This window comes from Camelina sativa, chromosome 19, assembly GCF_030686135.1.
Source record: "Camelina sativa cultivar CO46 ecotype springtype chromosome 19, ASM3068613v1".
Classification (NCBI taxonomy): domain Eukaryota; kingdom Viridiplantae; phylum Streptophyta; class Magnoliopsida; order Brassicales; family Brassicaceae; genus Camelina; species Camelina sativa.
In genome coordinates this window covers 4114332-4134305 of record NC_141898.1, presented here as the reverse complement: position 1 = coordinate 4134305, position 19974 = coordinate 4114332, and the positions used below count along the sequence as shown (strand labels likewise).

General features: G+C 33.8%; 5 protein-coding genes and 1 pseudogene across 10 annotated transcripts; 4 read left to right on the top strand and 2 right to left on the bottom strand.

Annotated features, from left to right (window-relative positions):
• Positions 1-139: 139 nt before the first annotated feature.
• On the top strand, positions 140-1580 carry LOC104764716 (COBRA-like protein 3). Its single transcript, XM_087501981.1, is given in 5 exon segments — positions 140-310; positions 483-723; positions 902-1046; positions 1048-1189; positions 1307-1580. Coding segments are annotated over 5 exon segments (753 nt in total). The 5' UTR covers positions 140-147; the 3' UTR covers positions 1369-1580.
• Positions 1581-2756: 1176 nt separating this feature from the next.
• Positions 2757-3464, top strand: LOC104767404 (pathogen-related protein-like). Its single transcript, XM_087503135.1, has 3 exons — positions 2757-2885; positions 2984-3101; positions 3187-3464. Exons 1-3 carry the CDS (start codon positions 2757-2759, stop codon positions 3462-3464), a joined length of 525 nt encoding a protein of 174 aa, XP_087359261.1.
• Positions 3465-3842: 378 nt separating this feature from the next.
• On the bottom strand, positions 3843-7747 carry LOC104764715 (anaphase-promoting complex subunit 6-like). 6 transcript variants are annotated; one of them, XM_087501977.1, is made up of 16 exons: positions 7373-7747; positions 7138-7272; positions 6934-7007; positions 6647-6686; positions 6490-6535; positions 6284-6363; positions 5955-6127; positions 5737-5862; positions 5340-5449; positions 5161-5242; positions 4932-5030; positions 4746-4828; positions 4499-4612; positions 4317-4416; positions 4186-4221; positions 3843-4073 (listed from the first exon to the last, which is right to left on the bottom strand). In XM_087501977.1, the coding sequence occupies exons 1-12, from the start codon at positions 7616-7618 to the stop codon at positions 4750-4752; spliced, it is 1290 nt and encodes a 429-aa protein (XP_087358103.1). In that variant the 5' UTR covers positions 7619-7747; the 3' UTR covers positions 3843-4073; positions 4186-4221; positions 4317-4416; positions 4499-4612; positions 4746-4749. The 6 variants fall into 6 exon arrangements, with proteins under 6 accessions (XP_087358103.1, XP_087358105.1, XP_087358102.1 ...); XM_087501979.1 differs by having other exon boundaries at positions 4932-5002; positions 7373-7725; XM_087501976.1 differs by having other exon boundaries at positions 5161-5286; positions 5375-5449; positions 7373-7725.
• Positions 7748-12074: 4327 nt separating this feature from the next.
• LOC104764714 (heme-binding-like protein At3g10130, chloroplastic) lies at positions 12075-14448 on the top strand. Its single transcript, XM_010488301.3, is given in 8 exon segments — positions 12075-12424; positions 12505-12591; positions 12668-12738; positions 12836-12937; positions 13038-13142; positions 13507-13642; positions 14024-14133; positions 14221-14448. Coding segments are annotated over 8 exon segments (948 nt in total). The 5' UTR covers positions 12075-12162; the 3' UTR covers positions 14296-14448.
• Positions 14449-14600: 152 nt separating this feature from the next.
• LOC104764713 (uncharacterized) lies at positions 14601-15393 on the bottom strand. Its single transcript, XM_010488300.3, has one exon. It carries the CDS (start codon positions 15303-15305, stop codon positions 14778-14780), a length of 528 nt encoding a protein of 175 aa, XP_010486602.2. The 5' UTR covers positions 15306-15393; the 3' UTR covers positions 14601-14777.
• A 3921-nt stretch (positions 15394-19314) lies between these two features.
• LOC109130776 (uncharacterized protein At1g43920, Chloroplastic pseudogene) lies at positions 19315-19803 on the top strand (annotated as a pseudogene).
• The last annotated feature ends 171 nt before the right edge of the window (positions 19804-19974 follow it).

Below are 19974 nucleotides of genomic sequence, written 5' to 3'. Positions count from 1 at the left end.
ATCTAAAAATCTTAAATATTGTTCCGAATATTTTGCTAAAATCTTGTTAGGAGAACCTAATTTTAAAGCATTAAAAGAGAGATCTTCATCTTCTTCTTCTTCTTCTGCGTGTTATTAAAAAAAAAAAAAAAAAAAAAAACTTACGAAATGTGGAGTGTATATTCAACTGCGAAATTTCTCTTTCTCTTGCTTTTGGTGGAGGCTTCATTGGCTCGAAATATTATGATTCTAAATAGATGTATCGCAAGTCTGCATACATATTACAAAAATAGTTCCGATTTCTCTCAAACCTGCTTGTGTAGCCCCAAGTGTAAGTAACTCGATCTCTATTTCTATTGCTGAATCATCATATATGCTTGTTATATATAGAGAATCAACAATTCCAATGCCATCATAATTATTTTTACATGTTTTCGTTTAAATATATATATATATATATATATATATATATATATATTGGGTTCTCTCTTTCGATCGATCAGATTGGAATCCAGACGGGAATGTGACAATAAGATGGGACATCATGAATAACACTCGTGGTAGTTACACGGCTAACGTCACAATCTTCAACTACTTGAAGTATCAGGACATTCAAGGGCTGTGGTCATTGAACTGGCTATGGGACGACGACGAAATCCTTTTAAGCACTGTTGGTGCTAAGAGCAGTAATTTTACGTTGCGTCCAGACTTGGTGCAGTTGCGTTATGAATTCCGGTGGCGGAGGTAGGGTATAAAACCATGTGGGTCCATTGACAGTGCATTTTTTTTATTAGCTGAAATTTTAGGAAACAAATCAAATTGACCCATATAAAATAGCAACAATTGACTCTTTTAAAATTTTTAAATAACATAATTGACCCCAATAATTGTTTTTTTCTTTGACCTTGTGCATATTTCCTAGGATTACCTCTGGGATTACCATTGTGAACTTACCGCCACAAACTGATGATGATGATGATGATGACGACCACGACAACGGCCAGCGAAATATAGTACCAGCGGGTGATGTGATTCCTTGGTTTAGAGAAGAAGAAGCCGGCGACCTCAGAGAAAAGCTCTTTCTCATTCCAAATTTCTGTTGGTCGAGCTAAACTAAATTATAATCATCTTCCGGCAATTTTGGTTAGATTGAACACACCAAACTTGGAATACACTTGTGGTAATTTGGTGAGAGTCACTGGTGATTTGAGTAAGTACTTTATTGATGATTTTGGTTGCCACATCACTTATATATATTTAAACTGTACGTACCTCTAGTTAAGCTAGCTTTTACAATCACTTAATGTTACTTTTATTTATTTATTAGATACGTGGAGCACGAGCTGCGTTCCCTCCATCTTTAGAGTAGTTGTCACCCGCGTGATTTGAAGACGAAATAGCTATATGATGTTGCATGGTGTTTTAATTTGTTTTCTGTTATTCATTTTCTTTTAAATTTTTCCTTTTTCTTGGTATCTAGTTTTGAGTAATTCCTTCTTTTTTTTACGTAGAATATATGGTTGGAATGTTGTTTAAAGTTATTTGAATTGACCATGTAATATTTTTATGTGTGGAGTTTCACATAATGTGAGTATGTGACTAGTGACTACTATATATTAGCATATATAGACGTTTGCTATGTGCTTGTATCGTATAATTAGATGACCCAAAAGGTGCGAACGTAACTATATATTAGGACTGTTAATCACTAATCATTTACTCAACAAATAATAACATAGCATCTTCAAAATTATGTCGTTATATAATAATATAAGCTCTTACATATGTGTGTGTGTTCACACTTGGTTGACGCTAGCTGCTATCGATCGAAGGGTGTACATCACTACATTGCATTCACGACATCAAAATAAGCACAACAACCTAGTACAAACAAGTGTTTTAGACGAAGAAAAAACAAAACCAGTTAACGTAGTAAAGAATAAAATATTAGTTAGAATGGAGCGAGCTAGGGTACTGCGAAAAAACAATACCTCCAAGATGTCCCTAAACACTTTTATCACTTTGGCCCATTGTGCTCAATTTGTTTATGATCTCAAAGCTGTTTGAAGCTTTGAGAGACTTTACTCTGATAGCTCGGTCGCATAATTTTAAGCCTCTTAACTAACACTAACCTACAATAATAAGCTTAACTAACACAAACCTACAATAAGCTTGACTAACACAAACCTACTTTACTATTGAACGACTTGCATGATCTTTGAACATTTTTTAGCGTGTCATTTGACAAATAAAATATTTCATGTTTCTTTCATAATTATATATTTCACAACAAAAAAGAACTTGTTGTTTGTAATGATTTGTTACAATCACAAACCATATATATATACATGCATATGGGTTCATATTCCCCTTACAAAACATCTTCTTAACCCATATCACATTTCATCTCTCAAAATGATGAAGTTCTACCAAAGTTTTTTTTTCTTATTCATTTTTCTTTCGTCGTTTCATTTGTCTAGCATGTCTTGGCCCACTCCATAGAGATGTTAGGTTTAGGAGGCAATGGCGGAAAATTATCCGCATGGTTGTTGAACCATTTATTCTTCCGGGGGGGGCTTATGTGTTCCTGTTCATTGGTGATCCCCGACTATCAGAGTGTAGTTTGATTCTATCGAGGGATCACCAATGGACAGGAACACATAAGCCCCACGAAGAAAAGGTGGTTCAACAACCATGCGGATAATTTTCCGCCCGTTGCCTCCTAAGCCTAACATCTCTCTTGGAGTGGGCCTAGACAAATGTTACATAAACCTTATATGGCTACTAGGGAAGAGAGAGATAAGTATAGATCTGTCCTTGAAGATGCAAGAAAGGTTCAGTGGAGGTACGGTTACCCTCCAGACTTCAATAGTGTGAATCAGCTATTCGAAGAAGGCCAGACCAAGGTCCTCGGGATTTATTGACAAAGAAAGACCAATATGATATTTGCTACTTTTATAATATGTGAATCTGATTCGTTGATTGTGTTTGATTGTGAGCGCAGGCGTTGGAAGAGACTGTGCAAAACGCAATCAAGTCATGGGAGATGGAGTTTTCACACAAGATCCGTTTACAGGACTTCAAGACCATAAATCCCGAGAAATTTAAGCTCTTTGTCAATGGTAATTACCACATGCACCTAATCGATATGATCTTAAACTGTATAGTTCCAAAAAAGAAAAGGATTAAAGTGGTTTTACTTATTAGGGAGGGAAGGTTTATCAGCTGAAGAGACGCTTAGGCTTGGGAGTTACAATGCTTTGCTTAAGAACTCTTTGCCTCAAGAGTTTCAGTACTATAAGCCAGAGGAAGAGAGCTTCGAGTCATCACATGACGCTTTTAGATCTGCTTTACCACGCGGCTTTGCATGGGAAGTACTCTCTGTGTACTCAGGACCGCCTGTTATGGCCTTCAAGTTTAGACACTGGGGATACTTTGAAGGAACTTTCAAAGGTCATGCTCCTACTGGGGAAATGGGTCAGTAATGGTTCAGTTCCTGGGTCTAGGAGTTCTAAAGGTATGTCTAAAGCATGAATTTGTGTCCCTCCTAATCTTTAAATGGTTAAAACTCTAGCATCAGGATTCACATACTTCTAGAGGTTCTCTACAGGTTGATGAATCGATTAGAGCAGAGGAGATTGAGATTTACTATGAACCAGGAGAACTGTTCGGGGGACTACTCAAGGGACCTCTTATATCAGAGAACAAAACCACAGACACTGGAGACAACACTGCAGAGAAACAAAGCTGCCCATTCACACAGTAGGAAATTTTATTTATCTATGAATGTCTATTGTCCGTATAACGTTGGTTTATACCAGAAAATAAAAAAAACAGAAGTGTATTTGACCCTTTAAAGAATATATTGTAACAGTCTCTTGGTTATTGATGCATGGAATAAATTATAAGTTGTGTTAGGCGTCACAATTATAGTACAGATAAATTACAACAAGAACTAGAATAAGACGGTTAATTTAACTGACCAATTTCTAGCAGAGCTCAACCTTTGCATCAACCCCAGTCTGACATTCATCCATGAGAGCTACGTTCAACATTTCGGTACAAAATTGATCATCAGGTTTCAACCACAAGGCCTGAAATAGAAAAAAAAAAAAAAAAAAAAATTGAAAAATGTATAGCTCACCGACAGTCAGAGAAGAAAATTAAGGAAATAATTATAGTTCTAATATATAGTAGAGTGTATACCTTGTGATAATATGAGATGGCAGCTGAGAATTTCCCCTAGACAAGAATGAGATGGAAATGGAAAAAATGTGATAATCAACGCAAGTATTGTTTCAAAGAAATGACTGTCATTTAAAAGTACATTCAAATACCTGCAAATGGTAAGTGTAAGCCAAGCCGGAATAAGTGCTTAAGCTTTTTGTCGATAGTGTAAGTGCTTTCTCATAATATGAGATAGCTTCATGGTCCTTTCTGTTTATAAGAAATTTCACGAGTCAATAACTTCATTACATTCACAACAGGAGATGCTAGTTGTGTGTGCACCAAAATACACCTTTGCTTTCTATATGCATGAGCGAGATTGACCACAGTTGGTTCCCAGGTTTCAGTTAATGCAGATGGTATATGGGACAATGTCAACTCAAACCACCGCACAGCTTCACCATACCTGAAATATAGTTAATGTTGTTGACTCAATTTACTGGATCATTACCTTCTCCCCATTTTATTGTGTAGCTTTGTCGTTAATAGCATTTGGAAATCTCAAAGATAAGTAGACTGTAAATAGAAGAGGAACGCACTCTTTCATATGATATGCAACAACTCCGAGTTCATTGTAAACAAGTGGATCCGAAGGGCATATCGCCTTTGCTTGCAAGAAAAACTGGACAAAGACAAGGGATCAAAGTATATACAATATTTGCACAAAGATAAGTCAATAAGTCATATAGTTTGAATAGATCCGACAGCATTGTCTAACTTGTTACCTGGTCCGCAAGCTTGTAGCTGTGAGTTCGCATATACTCCATTTCCAATGTACAGAGTTGGCAAATGACACCTGGAACAAGATAATATCAAGATTCAACCTGTAAAAAACAATTTGTGACGTAATAAGAACACTTCTACAATGCTAGAGGGCTAAGAATGACTCATTTTGGACACAAGTCACACATTTACAGTCACTAGTTTTGAAGAAAACAAGAGTAACTTGATTACCCTGGAAATAGCCTAGCGGCAGTGCGATAGGCAGACATGGCTTGGTCACCCTCCTCTTGGGCAGCAAAGGAATTACCATAACCTATCCAAGCTGGTGAGAATGAGCCATCTATACTCGTAGATTTACTGCAAGACCATATAAAAATAAATGGGGGTCTAGGTCAGACACATGCACCTACCACTAGAGTTGATCAAGACTGCATAATGCCATAACCTAAAGTACCGCCGAGCTTCAGCATACTTTTTGATACAATAGTAGTAACAACCCACCGCAAACCATGACAACGCTCTACAAAACCACATATGAGTATTTATACCACAGCATCAAGCAAAGGAATCATGCAAATTTTGACTCAGACACAAATATTTGAAATCATTTTCACATGTTCAACGAGATGAAGTAAAGAAAACATATTCAACCAGAAAAACATGCTCTTGAAGTTGATTCATGGTCTTGACAAGCTGAACCATAAACAGATTAACTATCCTAGCTACGATTGGGATAAAATCATAAGAACTATATTGACATGCTCACCCACTGGCCATATAGCTTGAGAAAGTAAATTTTATACTCACTTTAAAGGGTAGTCTTTTACCAAATTGCACGCCATTAGATAAAGCTCATTTGAATTACCAAGTTCCATGGCAGCGGCCAAATGTACCAAGGTACACTTCAAATGAAAAGGATCTTTCTCAAGGAGTCTGTCAAATAAGACCAAAAGAGATCACATTGCTATAATCATTCAAGTTTCATATTGCTCAAAATTTAGTATCAGCAGTACTATACAACTTACGCAGAGGTTAGTTCGAAACACTTCTGATATTCACAGCATTGATGGTAGTACTCAGCTTTACAGGCCAACAGATCAGTGTTATTAGCCAATGTGATCATCGATGATCCAGAGACACTACCACTTTCGTTCTCAAGCTTCTTGAACTTAGCATCTATCGTGCTCTGTTTGTCATACTAGACATGAAGAACTAGTAAGTACCAAGAAGAAAAAGGAAAGATGATTGCCAATAGAAATTAGCAGAATAGAGAATCAGCAAGCAAATTCCAAATATAAGCGCCACATAACTATTGACACATCGGATCAACACTGTACAACATAGAAATGTTTACCTTCTTTATCAAGCATGAATAGAAAGACGAGAGCCATTCGTCTTCTGGACTAAATTGCAGTGAATAAAGCAGACTCGATTCTGAATTTATGTAATTAAAGTCAATTGAAGTCTCAGTTAACTTCTAATCATGTAAACGACTGCACCATGAAACAAATAAGACGATAAAATGAAGAAGAATGAAAAAGCTAAAAAACTATAACTCACCTTCTTCAGATGTAAGCATATGACTTTCAATGAGGCATTCCAAAGCCTGAAAGGACAGATTACAGAAATCACATCCATGTAACAGTTTTCTGATAAAGCTACATCAGGTTTTTTGCTAAAAATAACATGGAGCAATTGACTAGGGCGCTAAAAGTACCTCATAGCACAGAGGATCAGCCTTTATAGCAGCTTTGTACCTGCAAACCCAACCGAAACTAATGAGTTAAATGGATATGGAGTTCAAGATTCCCACACACCACTCAATCATGATTAGATGGATCAGCCAGATTACACACAAGATCCTAATATTTCCTACTAGCAGTTCAGTGAAACGTAAATACATGCTCAGATCATGTTACACCACTAACTCAATAAGATCAGTCTCTCAAAATGAAAATGATCCCCTGAACAAGAAAGATAAGTGAAAGAAGAAGGCTCACTGACCATTGTCGAGCCTGAGAACGGTTTTGTAACGCTCCATATGCTTTCCCTCTTAAGAAGCATATTGCCGATGAAATCTGCAAAAGACAACCCCCCCATATATCAGTGCAGGTACTTGCAAAACCTTCAACCTCAGATGGTATAGTGGAGAAACCAGTATTATACATTTGAATAGAGTTAAAAAAAAAAAAAAAAAATCTAACTTACATTAATCTCTCGGTCCTCTGCATCTTTATCAAAAACTATGACGTGACCATCTTTGGCATCATAGACAATTCCATCTTCATCAACCTTAGCATCACCAAGCATCAAGAGACACTGATCCCATTCCTTCAATTCCTCCTGAACACACACACACACACACACACACAGATTTTACCCGATAAAACCTAAAACCCTAGATTCAAGCGAAACAATCTGAAATTCAAAATCGGAATCTTACGAGGCATTTGGCGGCGAGGTAAAGGAATTGAAGATCTCGGAGGACAATCTTAGAGGAGTTGAGAAGGTGAAAGGCGCGTCGGAAATGTCGGCCGAGAAAAAGAGCTTGAGCTTGCATATAAATGTCAGCTGGGTCATTGGTGAGTGCCGCTACTTTGTCGGCGAAGAAGATGGCCAACGAGTACAAATGCTTACTTACGCAGTCTCGAACCACGCCTCGGATCTTCTCTATTTCTTCTTCCCTCATAGCTTCCTCACCAGAATCTAAGCAAAAAGATCTCAACAAAACAAAATAAATTTGGGATAATCGGAAAATTGTGCGACTCCGTTTCTCTCAGTCGTCGGGACAAAGCCAAGAGCCTCGGCGGGAGAGTGTAATTATAATAATAAAAGAAAACCGTATTAAACCGATTGGTTCGTAGCAAGAAATCTACCGGTATGATGTATGGATAGGTCCACCCGTCCAACCAAACGACATCGTTTAAATAAAATCGAGCGCGGTCATTAAATAAATAAAATATTATTTTGTTTATGGGAATTTAAAAAACAGTGGAACCAAACTCCTAGTTGATTGCGAAGAAGAGACATGATGATGATCATCAGCTCCTCCATTGGACTAATCATTTACTCAGAGCCATGCTTAATTTATAGAAACTATCTTAATATTTCACATTATTTTACCTTGTGAGTGGTCAATATTCCAAGGCTACATTCTACAAATACTAATACTTCTACGTTTATTAGAGGCTTTTTGTATTTACAATTGTTTTTAAAGTTTTTTTTTTCAAATTTTAAGCTTAGATGCATTTTTTTTCTTCTGTTTTTTTCTTATACCAAAAAAAAATGTCCACAATCTTCAATATTTGCCTTAGGCCTCTAGATCCCTAGGCACGGCACTGCATTTACTCAACAAATAATAACATAGCATCTTCAAAATCATGTCGTTATATAATAATATAAGCTCTTACATATGTGTGTGTTTACACTTGTTGACGCTAGCTGCTACCGATCGAAGGGTACATTGCATTCTCGACATCAAGATAAGCACAACAACCTACTACGTACAAACAAATACCAGTTAATGTGGTGAAGAATAAAATACAAGTTAGCATAGAGCTAGGATACAACGAAAAAACAATACCTCCAACTCCAAGATTAAAAGTTTCCTTGATGACCGAACCGAACCCTAAACACTTTTATCACTTTGACCAAATATATGTTTTGTTGCCCCAAGTTGTTTATCGCAAAACTGTTTGTAAACTTAGAGAGATTTACTCTGATTTTCTTGGTGGCATAACTGCATAAGTTGAGTCCTCTTAACACAACATGCACAGTTGATATTTTTGGATAGTCTAATCCATTTCAATAGTGCCTAGTGCATGGTACACCGTACACACGATTAATCGAATGGTTATATCATAAACAAAAAAAATATTACTTTGATATTTTAATTTATTATCCCCTATATATTAACAGAGAAGCATTCTCTTGAAAAAGCTGATGTGTCGTCGCCAGAGAGCTCGAAACACATTTAGCTATTTAACCTCATTTATATTTATTATTTACAACTATATGTCATTGTGTTTTTGACAAAAAAAAAATGTGTTATTCCTAAAAACTTTATCACCTAACTTTATTAATATTAATTAAGGTTAAGCTTTAAATATATTATAAAAATGATTTATTGAAATGCATTTGTAACCCACGCGGATCTCAGAATTCAAGCAGGACAGATGCGGCTCAAAATATTTAAACCCGTTGCAGGATGGCTTAGCGGACGGGTTTGACCGAGTTAACAATTTTATTTAAATTATCCAGTTCATGAAATTTTAGTTTTTTTGTGATTTTTATCTGATTTAATAGATCAAGATTTTGATAAAAAATCTAACGATCACTAATTCGGTTCACATAATATCCAGATCCGCTATCATGTCAATCTAAAATTTATGGTGAAACGATTACTATTTTAATTTTCATAAACTTACATAAATTCAAATCAATATAAGTTTGTATTATAAATGTTATACTAAATAAATATATTTACAAATGTAATATCTTAAACAAAAATTTCACTCCGTTCAACAGCACAGTTGTTACCTAATTTATTTTTAAACCTAGTTAATGTAGTGAAGAATAAAATACAAGTTAGAATGAAGGATACTGCGAAAAAACAATACCTCCAAGGCCCTAAATACTTTTATCACTTGGCCCATTGTGCCCAATTTGTTTATGATAACAAAGCTTTGAGAGACTTTACTCTGACGATTTTCTTGGTGGCATAAGTCAAAGGCTCTTAACACAACCTACACAAATAAGTAGCTTATGCAAAGTTGATATTTTTGGATAGTCTGATTCATTTTGATAGTGCCTAGGTAGGCACGATAAATCAAATGCGTATATTAACAACAAAAAATCATTACTTGATATTTTATTATTTAACGACTTCCGGATATTCTGGTTATACATTGTTATATTTTATCTGTAATCACTTCCCTTTCTTATTAACTTTTTAGCTAACTTCTGTTGTCACACATTTTTGTTCAATATAAATTCACAAAAAAAAAAATCTATTTATATAATAATAAATAATTAACGAAGAAGTAATATCTATTATTACTATACATGTGTAATGAATATGTTTATTTCGTAATATATATATATAGCTTAAAAAGAAAAACAAAAAAATCACCTTAATATTTTATTATCTAAATAAAAGTTGACTATGGAATATACAATCGTAGCCACAATTGAGGGATTGAGACAATATAGTAATACTTTGAAAATAGTTATTTTATATAAATATTGCATTATTTCTTAAGGCTAGAAAAATGTCCATAGATTTTCTCATGCATATAGAATTTATTATTATTATCTTTTATAAAAACTATTTTACCACTATATTTTTTTGAAAGAAAACGTTTCAGTACCTATGGTACCTTGCATCGTCTGCGAGCAATCGCATTCTCCCTTTTGCTGACTCTTGTGAACCCACAGAGATTTGGATAGTCCAGAACAATTTTATTATCAACTTTTAGGAAATAAACTAAAGTCACATAATTAATAAATCATATATACATATTTCTTGAAATTTTTTGTTTTTTTATTTTTCAACTTTGATAATAATTTTCATTAATATTTTTAATTTGAGGTAAAAAATAAATATTATTAATGATAAAATTGAAATTTAATATGATATTCAAATATTTAATTTAAATTATTTATATAAATTAACACATAACCTAAAGTATTTAATGGTAAAAAACAAAATTATTTTGAAAGTAACAAGTTACATATATTTTCTATAAAATCAAATGAAGTGCAATCAAAATTTTAAAGTACATCCCCAAAGATTCATTTTTTTTTAGTATTTTTTTTATATTCACCTTAGTTTAAGTTATGTTGCTAGATTTAGTTATAATTGTTTCATCCTTGTAATAAAAACTAGATAGAAAATATAATATCAAATTATTTTCTATATATATATATATATATATATATAAATCCTTTTAAAATACATATTTGACTTAAATAAAAAATTAATGATTTTTGTATAATTATATGTTGAATCACAAAGTAAATATAATGTTGAGTATTCTAAAATAAAGGTTACAATTTTGTTGGAGGTAAGAGAGAGTTCAGAAAAATTGATTTCATAATTATATTACCAAAGAATCTTTCGATAGAACATTGCATATTTTTTATTTAAAATAAATTAGATATACATGACTGGAAATGGTTTCTTTAGCTTGATTCTTTTATTGTGAGATGGTTAGAATCAATATTTTTGAATCCGATTAATTAATTTTATTATAGCCATCCAAATTTTATTACACATATTAAAATATATCTTAAATCAAAACAAAATATAAGAAAGGAATAAGTATATAAAAACAAAGAAGAGATAGAATTGAAAACACTGTAAAATATATATTAAACAACATATATAATCAAACTCTTACATTGATATCTTAATTGAGTTTTGAACCAATGCAAGATCATAAAAAAAAAAAAAAAATAGGATTTGAGATATGGTGGAGGAGGATGTGAGAATTGTTATTTATAGGATAAAAAATTATGGAAGTTATATTTCTTAAATAATTAAATTAGAGCAGTTATAATTATAGCTAATTGTGTATTTAATTAAAAATGAATGGAGAAAAATATAGTCAATTCATAATTTGTGTAATTTCTGTTACAATCTAGTAATAAAGACTAAATTCAAAATATTAATTAATGTATATGATTAAATGTGTTGTGTTTTAAGTTTAGTTAAAAAAAAATACCAAATAGATCAATGAGAGATTGAAATTTTGAAACCTTACATTTATGATGTAGTATAAAATTAGAGGGTATTACTTTAATATGTCATCTTAGACAATAACACCAAAGAAATTAATCAAATGACTATGGTAAAAAAAATAGAGATTAATCAAATGACTATGGTAAAAAAAGAATTCCATGTACAAAGTTTTCACTTTGTTTTTGGGTTTCATTGTAAAGTGTAAAATCATTAATTGTTCTTGGGCTATGGATAAAATCATAAAATCATAGAACCATTTAATTATTGTAGGCGAATAATAATGAAAGAAAACCGTATTAAACCGATTGGTTTGTAGCAAGAAATCTACCGGTATGATGTATGGATAGGTCCACCGTCCAACCAAACGGCATCGTTTAGTAAAAAAATCGAGCAGTCGTTAAATAAATAAATATTATATATTTTTTTTGTTTATGGGAATAAAAAAAAAAACAGTGGAACGAAACTCCAAAGATTGATTGCGAAGAAGAGAGATGATGATCATCAGCTCCTCCTCCACTGCATCATCATTCCTCTCTTCGTCTCACACGAAATTCTCAATCGATCTCAATTCGTATCGGAACCATAATCAGAGATGCTCAATTGTTTGCTCCGGCGTCAGAACGGCGAGAGTGATAGCAATGAACAGAGCTACGAGGCAACAACGGCAGAGTCAAGCAGCCGTGTCCGCCACTGAATCTAGGGTTTCTCTTGTCTTTGCTCTCGCTTCTCAGGCGTCCTCTGTCTCTCAACGCCGTAAATGTTCCGTCTTTATAAATCTTTCAATTGCTGTAATTTTTGTATCTGAACTTCCATCATTGTCAAATTCATTCTAGTTTTGGCTGATTTGGTGGTGGAGACTGCGAAATACGTGTTTCCCAAGAGTTTCAATAGCTCTAATCTTGAAGAAGCTTTGATGTCTGGTTAGTGTGTAGCTTAATTGTGTTAGCTTTGTGTTCACTTTTTATTTGCTAAAGCTTGAATTTTTTTTTTCTGTAGTTCCCGATCTCGAGACAATGGAATTCAAAGTTCTAAGTAAGACAGACAAGTAGGAGATTAGAGAAGTCGAGGTTTGTTCTTAGTTGCTCTTATCTTGGTGGTTTCACTCACACTCTCTGTTTTAAACTGGGGTGTTAGTTTGAATTTGATGTTATGAATTTGGAACAGCCTTATTTTGTGGCCGAGACTACTATGTCAGGAGAAAATGGATTTGACTTCTATGGTCCTTCTAAGTCTTTCAATGTGTTAGCTGAGTACCTCTTTGGTAAGGTACTTATGAAGGCATTCCTTATGGATTTTGCTGCATCTTTTGTATGATTTTGAATTGTTGTTTTGCTTTAAATTTGGATACTTTTTTGTTTTTCATTAGAACACAATAAAAGAGAAAATGGAGATGACGACTCCTGTCGTTACTCGTAAAGTCCAATCTGTTGGAGAGAAGATGGAAATGACAACTCCGGTGATAACTAGCAAGGTATTATATTTCATCAATGGATCTTGGAGCGTCTCTTTTTGGAAGTTCTTAGCTTATTTTAAACATAGATAGCAATAGCATACTTTGGAGGAGCTTTGAGTGAGTTAGTTTCTTCTGTTTATTACCATATCTAGATGATTGTTTATTGAGAGCATCACACTCCTATGCTTTAGAGTGTAGATCAGTGATAGTGGATAGTATTATTTTCCTATTATGTAAGTGCTAGGAACCTGGGCTACCTACTTGTTAGCTGCTCACAAAAATTGTTTTCTGAAATTGTCTCTGGTTCATTTTTTATCTTGTTCTTGATTCTACTCCTAGTCAGTTGGTATCTTGTTCATTTGCATGTATACTGTTGCTTCAGGCTAAAGATCAAAACCAGTGGCGGATGTCTTTTGTCATGCCCTCAAAGTATGGTTCGGATTTGCCATTGCCAAAAGATCCTTCAGTCAAAATTCAGGAGGTGCCACGAAAGATTGTTGCTGTTGTCGCCTTCTCAGGTAAAGGATACTCGATTTCACTTCCACGTCTGATGATTCTCTAGTTTGAATAATCAATGATATAGACCAGAGAACACCAAACTAGTTCCATTTATATATGCCTGTCTTCTCATGATTACAAACAAGAGGTCAAAAATTTCAGCAGAATTTTGCTACAATGAAAAACAAGTGTTTATCTTGAAGCTAATGAATTCTCTAAGATAGTATTGTCTAGTCTAATGTGTAATATACAGTACACAACCTTGACATGTAAACAAACAATAATGCTCATTACATATTCATCATGGTTTGGAATAGTTGTCTTTCAGAGGGTACCTCTTGAAGCATCTAACATAATCAGATTTTTGTTGTTACCGGTGAACAAAATCAACTTTGTTTCAGGCTATGTTACCGATGAAGAGATTGAGAGACGGGAGCAAGAACTAAGGAGAGCTCTTCAAAATGACAAGAAGTTTCGAGTGAAAGATGGAGTTTCAGTTGAAGTTGCACAGGTTCATCAACAATCATAATTAAAATAATGAAAATCCAATCTTATGTCTTAGACTCTCTACTGACACATATCAGTTCATTTCCTGCAGTATAATCCACCATTCACTCTCCCGTTTATGCGCCGCAACGAGGTCTCTCTCGAAGTTGAAAGCAAAGAAGATTAGCTTCCTCTTCTCTAGTACATACATACATGTATATACATACATACACAGTTCAAACATCTGTGCTAAAGACAAAACGCGTTTACTTGAATAGTTGAAAATGAGTAGTAATTATTAATAAAATGGTCTCTGTGAAGCCATTTTCTTCACCCACCATTATTGATCTTTGCTTTGCTTATAGGCCACTAGAGATGCCTATAGGCTTTGAAATTAACCCAACCAAGCACTCACACGGTCAGACCTTTTACCTTTAGGACAATTCCATCTTAACAAATTCCCATTTTTTTGTTTGGATACAAACTTTGAACTTTCTACAAAAGAGGTTGCATGTATTACACTTGGAAGTTGGAACAGTGTATCTGGGAATTACATGTGTTTCTTTTTTCTCCTGAACAAGCTTTGAGTCTCTGTTATCATTGTATGTATATATATAAGTATATGTCACATATATATATATATATATGTAGATATGAACATCCTATGGGTTAATTAGTTTCAGGAATGCTATCTAACAAAGGTCTCCATCCTTTATGACACTCATCATCGTCACCATCATCATCACAAAGATGTTGCTTAGCAAGAGTCCTATAAACCATATCATGAACTGAGCCTCCTTGAAGCAGCTTCTCAAGCTCTTGCTTACTTACAACCATCTTCACTCTCACAACTCCATTAGTCTTCTCCTTGGTGTTGTCACCACAATTTGTTAATCTATCGTCTTCTTCTTCTTCTTTATCCACCTCTGGAATTGCAAATCTGACTTTCTTCATCGTCTTCATGTTCTTCTTGGTTGTGGTCGTCTCCTTGGGCAAAAGATAGTAGAGACGACCACAGAGAAGCTTGGCTTGTGGATGAAGATGGCAATTGTTGGAGAGAGAGTCAAAGAGGGAGTAGTGAGGAGAGAATTGGGTGAGGATGTGATGAACCTTCATGGGTCCTCTGTATTCAACTACTTTCCCATCGTTTCTCATTATCTTTATCACTTTGTTCTCCATTACTAAACAGTTCCCCATACTTTTTACTTTAGTTTGTGATTTCTTTTGTAGATAAAACCTAATGCTTAAGAGATTATTTTTTCGTCTCTTGAGTTTTTTTGGAGATTTCTGTTTGCACATATTTATAGAGCTTACGGTTATGTAATGCCCTTGCATTTCGAGAGTATTCATGAAAATGCCATTATCTCAGATGGACCCCTAATTGATCTTTATCTCATTTTTAAAAGTGTTTATATATTTCGTGGTGGGGGTGTGGTCGGGTGGTGCTCTCCTAATTATATATTTTAAAAAATTGGATCTACAAAAAAAAACACTAATCGATATATTTACATAAAAATCTTGGAATATTAGTTGTAGTTAGTGATTGTGCCATTGTGTGGTATAGATTAGTGTGATCAGAATATATCAACTAAAAGGATTATAATCAGTTAAACGAGTTTGGCTGAATGTCCCCAATGGATGGTATATATATCTTCCAAAGTTGCATGTCGTGCATCACCGTTGCATGCATCCAATGTATGTTCATGAGTTATGTAAGTGGTACAACCGTACAAGATACTCAAATCGATTAAATTAAAATTACATTTATCACCAAACCCTTCAATACTATATTGTTTAATGACTCCCCTTCTTGTTGAAAGGTATATATATATTCTTCTTTGGAGAACTGAGCTAGTGTCATTTACAAGAGAATAGAATTAAACTAATTTTAAATATTCAAGTTGTTTCACTAATAATGATTCGTTTCATGTCGGTTAAATTAATAAGGATGGTGGTCACATATATAATTTCTCTCCGTTTGTCAAGAAAAAAAGAAAAGATTAAAGATTTAGGAACATTCATTTGCCGCATCGGTAGAACTAAACACTAAAGTAGAACACGTTTTGTTTATCAATAAAATTGACTATATATCTGTATTCGTTTAACAATTTCTGTGTAATTGCATTACACCAACCATATTTATACGTTAGCTAGTGAACATCTAACCACACTAGATTCAATTCAACTGTTACAACCATTCACAATCAATTGACCAAATAGAAAAGGATTGTAGCGGAGGCTTGCCTACTTCATAAGGTGGAGCCACTAGGACTCTAGGATGACCACAAAAGGAGTCCAAATGACTTTTGATGAGTGGATGTCACTTCCAAATTCGAACCACAACTTGATTTCTATAATCATTCTTACATTGAATATTGAGAAATATTTCCAATTTCTCTTAATTATTGCTAATCTGCGCCCGCAAGTCCCACTTTCCTATACTAATCTTCCCATTAATCCAATAAAAACTTCTCACTATACGACATGTTAAACGCATTACTTTAGTCTTTATAGATATGCACTGCCAAGAGATTTTCATTGCAATATCCTCATTTGTTTGCATTTATACTTAAGTTGTATGACTCTTGTAGTTTTGAATTGTTGCTCAAAGCTGATGATCAATTTCGATTTAGTAGAAATGAATTTTCATAAAATTCAAATTATGCATATGTCTCGGTTTATTTTGGTTTGTCTAATTAGTCTCACGTTCTAGATAGCTCCACTCGATATTGTTTTTTTTTTTCGTAACGTCGGATCATCAACATGTTGTTGATTCTAACACCATTTGCTACGAATCTAGCCTACATAATAAGTCAAATCAAGTGCACAAGATCCATGCGTAAAATTTTATCCAAAATTTCGTTTTCATAAAGCGGGTATCCTAATATATTCCAAAAGAGGAAATAAAGAAATCGATCTCTTGCACTCTTTATTTTTTGGCTATTCACCGAATTTGATTTCTTGTGATCCCAAAAGAAGTAGGCATTCGGGTCTGCCTAAAATAAATGTTGACGTCATCTGTTATTTGTGCACAAAGAAATGCGTACTTGTCCGTTAAGGCATATACATAGCCTAATCTATAACAAGAAAACCGAACACTCTTTACAAACTTAGTTATCTTGCCTAGTAGCTTCACCAAAGTTTCTCTATCCATCACTATCTCACATATGCACATTTATACATATAATCCTACTTGCCCTCTTGATAACGTAAGCGTCTGCAAAGTTGATATTTTTGGGTAGTGTGGTCCATTTCATCAACTAAGTTTTAAGTGCTTACGATGATAAAGTGGGTTCCATAATAGGTTCCACCAATGAAGCATGTTTCGTATTCTGTATATTATTTTTCCTTTGTAAACTAGAAATTTTAGGTATGGATTCATATTAATCCCAATACATATACGATATCCTTACCAAGTGACTTAACGTATTGAAGAATGAAGAGAGCATAGGTGGGTTTAGATTATTTTCCTTTTTCTTTTGGTCGGCAGAATTTTTGTCCTTTTTTTTTTTTTTACTGAATGTTGGTTTTAACTTTTTCGTTGACCGTTGATTTGGGTACAAAAGATAAAGAGGTAAAGATTAAGAAAAAAACATACAATGAATGGGTGGGAAAAGAAGAAAAATTTAGGGTTGTTTTTTTGCTTTCTTTGGTAATATAGTGGATGCTGATGAATGATGATCTAAGCCAAAGATAAATTTAAAAATTACTAAATAAAGGATTTGATTTGCCTTTGCTTACAATGTAGGGCACTGATGAGTGCACTTCCCCATTTAGTGGTGGCGGCAGAAATTTTTTAACATGATAGAGATGGAAATTTAATAAATTTTTGTTGTAAAATATGATGAACCCTATGATGAATGATTATGATATCCTATGCATCCATATCATGCATTTCTATGCATACAATTCTCATCACCAAGTTCCACATCATGATAATTATAATATACATAAGCAAGCCTGTTCTTTTTTGAAAAACATGAATAATAATTAGTTTAACACTAGATTAGGTGGTATAGTCATCTATACTTATTATGTTAACGCAAAGTAATAAAGTGATTTAGAAGGGGAAAAAGTCATCAATGATAAATAAATGGAATAACATCAATAATGATTTAAACTATAACTTAAACGGTATACTATCAGTAATTTTGATATCAAACAATGATAAAACATACATATTAATATCAGTAAAATAATAATTATTATTTACAATGAATAGTAATATTGTATCAGGTAACAAATTTCTTACTGAGGCATGGTATTCGTCTGTTTACAAGTTACAATTTAACATCTGGAAGCAGAAGCTTTGGCTCTCCTATCATCTTTGCAACAAATTTGGATTCGAGGTTTTACAAAGACATACTTTAATACTTTAAAGACATCTTTGCAAAATTCATATCTATAAGTTTTACTCATGTCAAACAACATTCTAATAGTGTCGTTAGGATGTAATAATTATAATTTTATAGTGCTAACTATAATCCGCCTATTTAGCTTGCGAACAATTTGTATTTTGATTTTTTAAATTAATGAAATTTAATTTCGACAATATATATATATATATATATATTCGTGAGAATTTTAGATTAGTATAATATTTTAATTTAATCGTTATCAAACATAAAAATGTAGATATTTAGAAACTATATATGGATCTAACTGCTTGGTCATGACTTGGGTTGGAGACAGCGAAAGGTCCACTAGATTTTGTGGGGTTCATTTTGAAAAATAAATGTAGTATGCATAAGTTAATTATTAAAAATTTAAAACGAACGTTATGACCAAAGTTTGGAATCAGCTTACTAACCGTTGGCAAAATAATCTTTTATCGTTAATTAGAGAAAGAGAAAAATATCGTTAAAATCACGAACTTTCAAATTGTGGCCATTTTAATCACGAACTCTAGGTAAGGCCATTAAAAACATGAATTTCTGTTGACTTACCGTTTTAATCACCATATTTTTGTTGACCAAGACGAAAACGACATGTCGTTAACTCTCTAAACGGAGCAATCAGCCGGCGTTAACAGGTCGTTAATACTTCCCCGTTAATGTCAAAACGACACCATTTGAACCCGAGAGAAAACATATCAAAATTCCCAAATCGATCCCATTTGAAATCACAATCCCTAATTCTCTTCTCCCCAATCTGATTTTTCGATTCTTATCTCAATCCAAAACTTTTATCTCATTCCCCAACAGATATGAGTTGCAATTCTGGACAATCAAGTGGTGAGAAGAAAGTCGGCGGATGCCATGGTGTTCCCTCGAAGTGTCATTGCGGCAAAGATGTTGTTTTCTACACATCGAACACGCAAGCAAACCCAGGAAGACCTTTCTTTCGTTGTCCAAACAGAGGAGATGTATGTAATATAATTGTTTTGCTTTTGTGTGTTATCGAGTTTTGATTCATGTTTTTGTTTTTTCAGGACCATTTGTTTAAATGGGTTGAAGAAGGTGTATACGAAGAGGTTGTAGATGCTTTACCAAAATTTTCTATCATTGGCAGAGAGATTGAAGATTTGAAGGAAAGGATTGAAGAACTGAAGGAAGATGGAATGTTGATCAAAAGAGACACTAAGAAATGGAAGTTGATGAGCTCATTGTGCTTGGTGTGTCTTACTTTTAGTGTCATTGCCATTGTGATCCTTCTTCTTAAAACCAAAAACCCAAAATTTGTTCTTGGTTACTAGAGTCTTTTGTATTCTGTTTTGAGTTTGTTGTAATGTGACTTTGTAATGGTAGTTTGACAATGGAAGACTTTATTGCAAGTACCAATTCATAAATAGAACTTGTTTTGACAACAAAACAAAACAAATCCTTGACAACATAGGTAGGTTCTACTTTGGTTCTTGCCCTTGTGA

Coding starts and splice junctions, on each gene's coding strand:
- LOC104767404 (XM_087503135.1), top strand. CDS start 2,757: ATGGCTACTAGGGAAGAGAGAGATAAGTATAGATCTGTCCTTGAAGAT. Junction 2,886..2,983: donor TCGAAGAAGGCCAGACCAAG/GTCCTCGGGATT, acceptor TTGTGAGCGCAG/GCGTTGGAAGAGACTGTGCA. Junction 3,102..3,186: donor ATTTAAGCTCTTTGTCAATG/GTAATTACCACA, acceptor TTTACTTATTAG/GGAGGGAAGGTTTATCAGCT.
- LOC104764715 (XM_087501976.1), bottom strand. CDS start 7,618: ATGAGGGAAGAAGAAATAGAGAAGATCCGAGGCGTGGTTCGAGACTGC. Junction 6,687..6,933: donor CGTTCTCAGGCTCGACAATG/GTCAGTGAGCCT, acceptor TTGGGTTTGCAG/GTACAAAGCTGCTATAAAGG. Junction 6,128..6,283: donor ATTCATGCTTGATAAAGAAG/GTAAACATTTCT, acceptor CTTCATGTCTAG/TATGACAAACAGAGCACGAT.
- LOC104764713 (XM_010488300.3), bottom strand. CDS start 15,305: ATGGGGAACTGTTTAGTAATGGAGAACAAAGTGATAAAGATAATGAGA.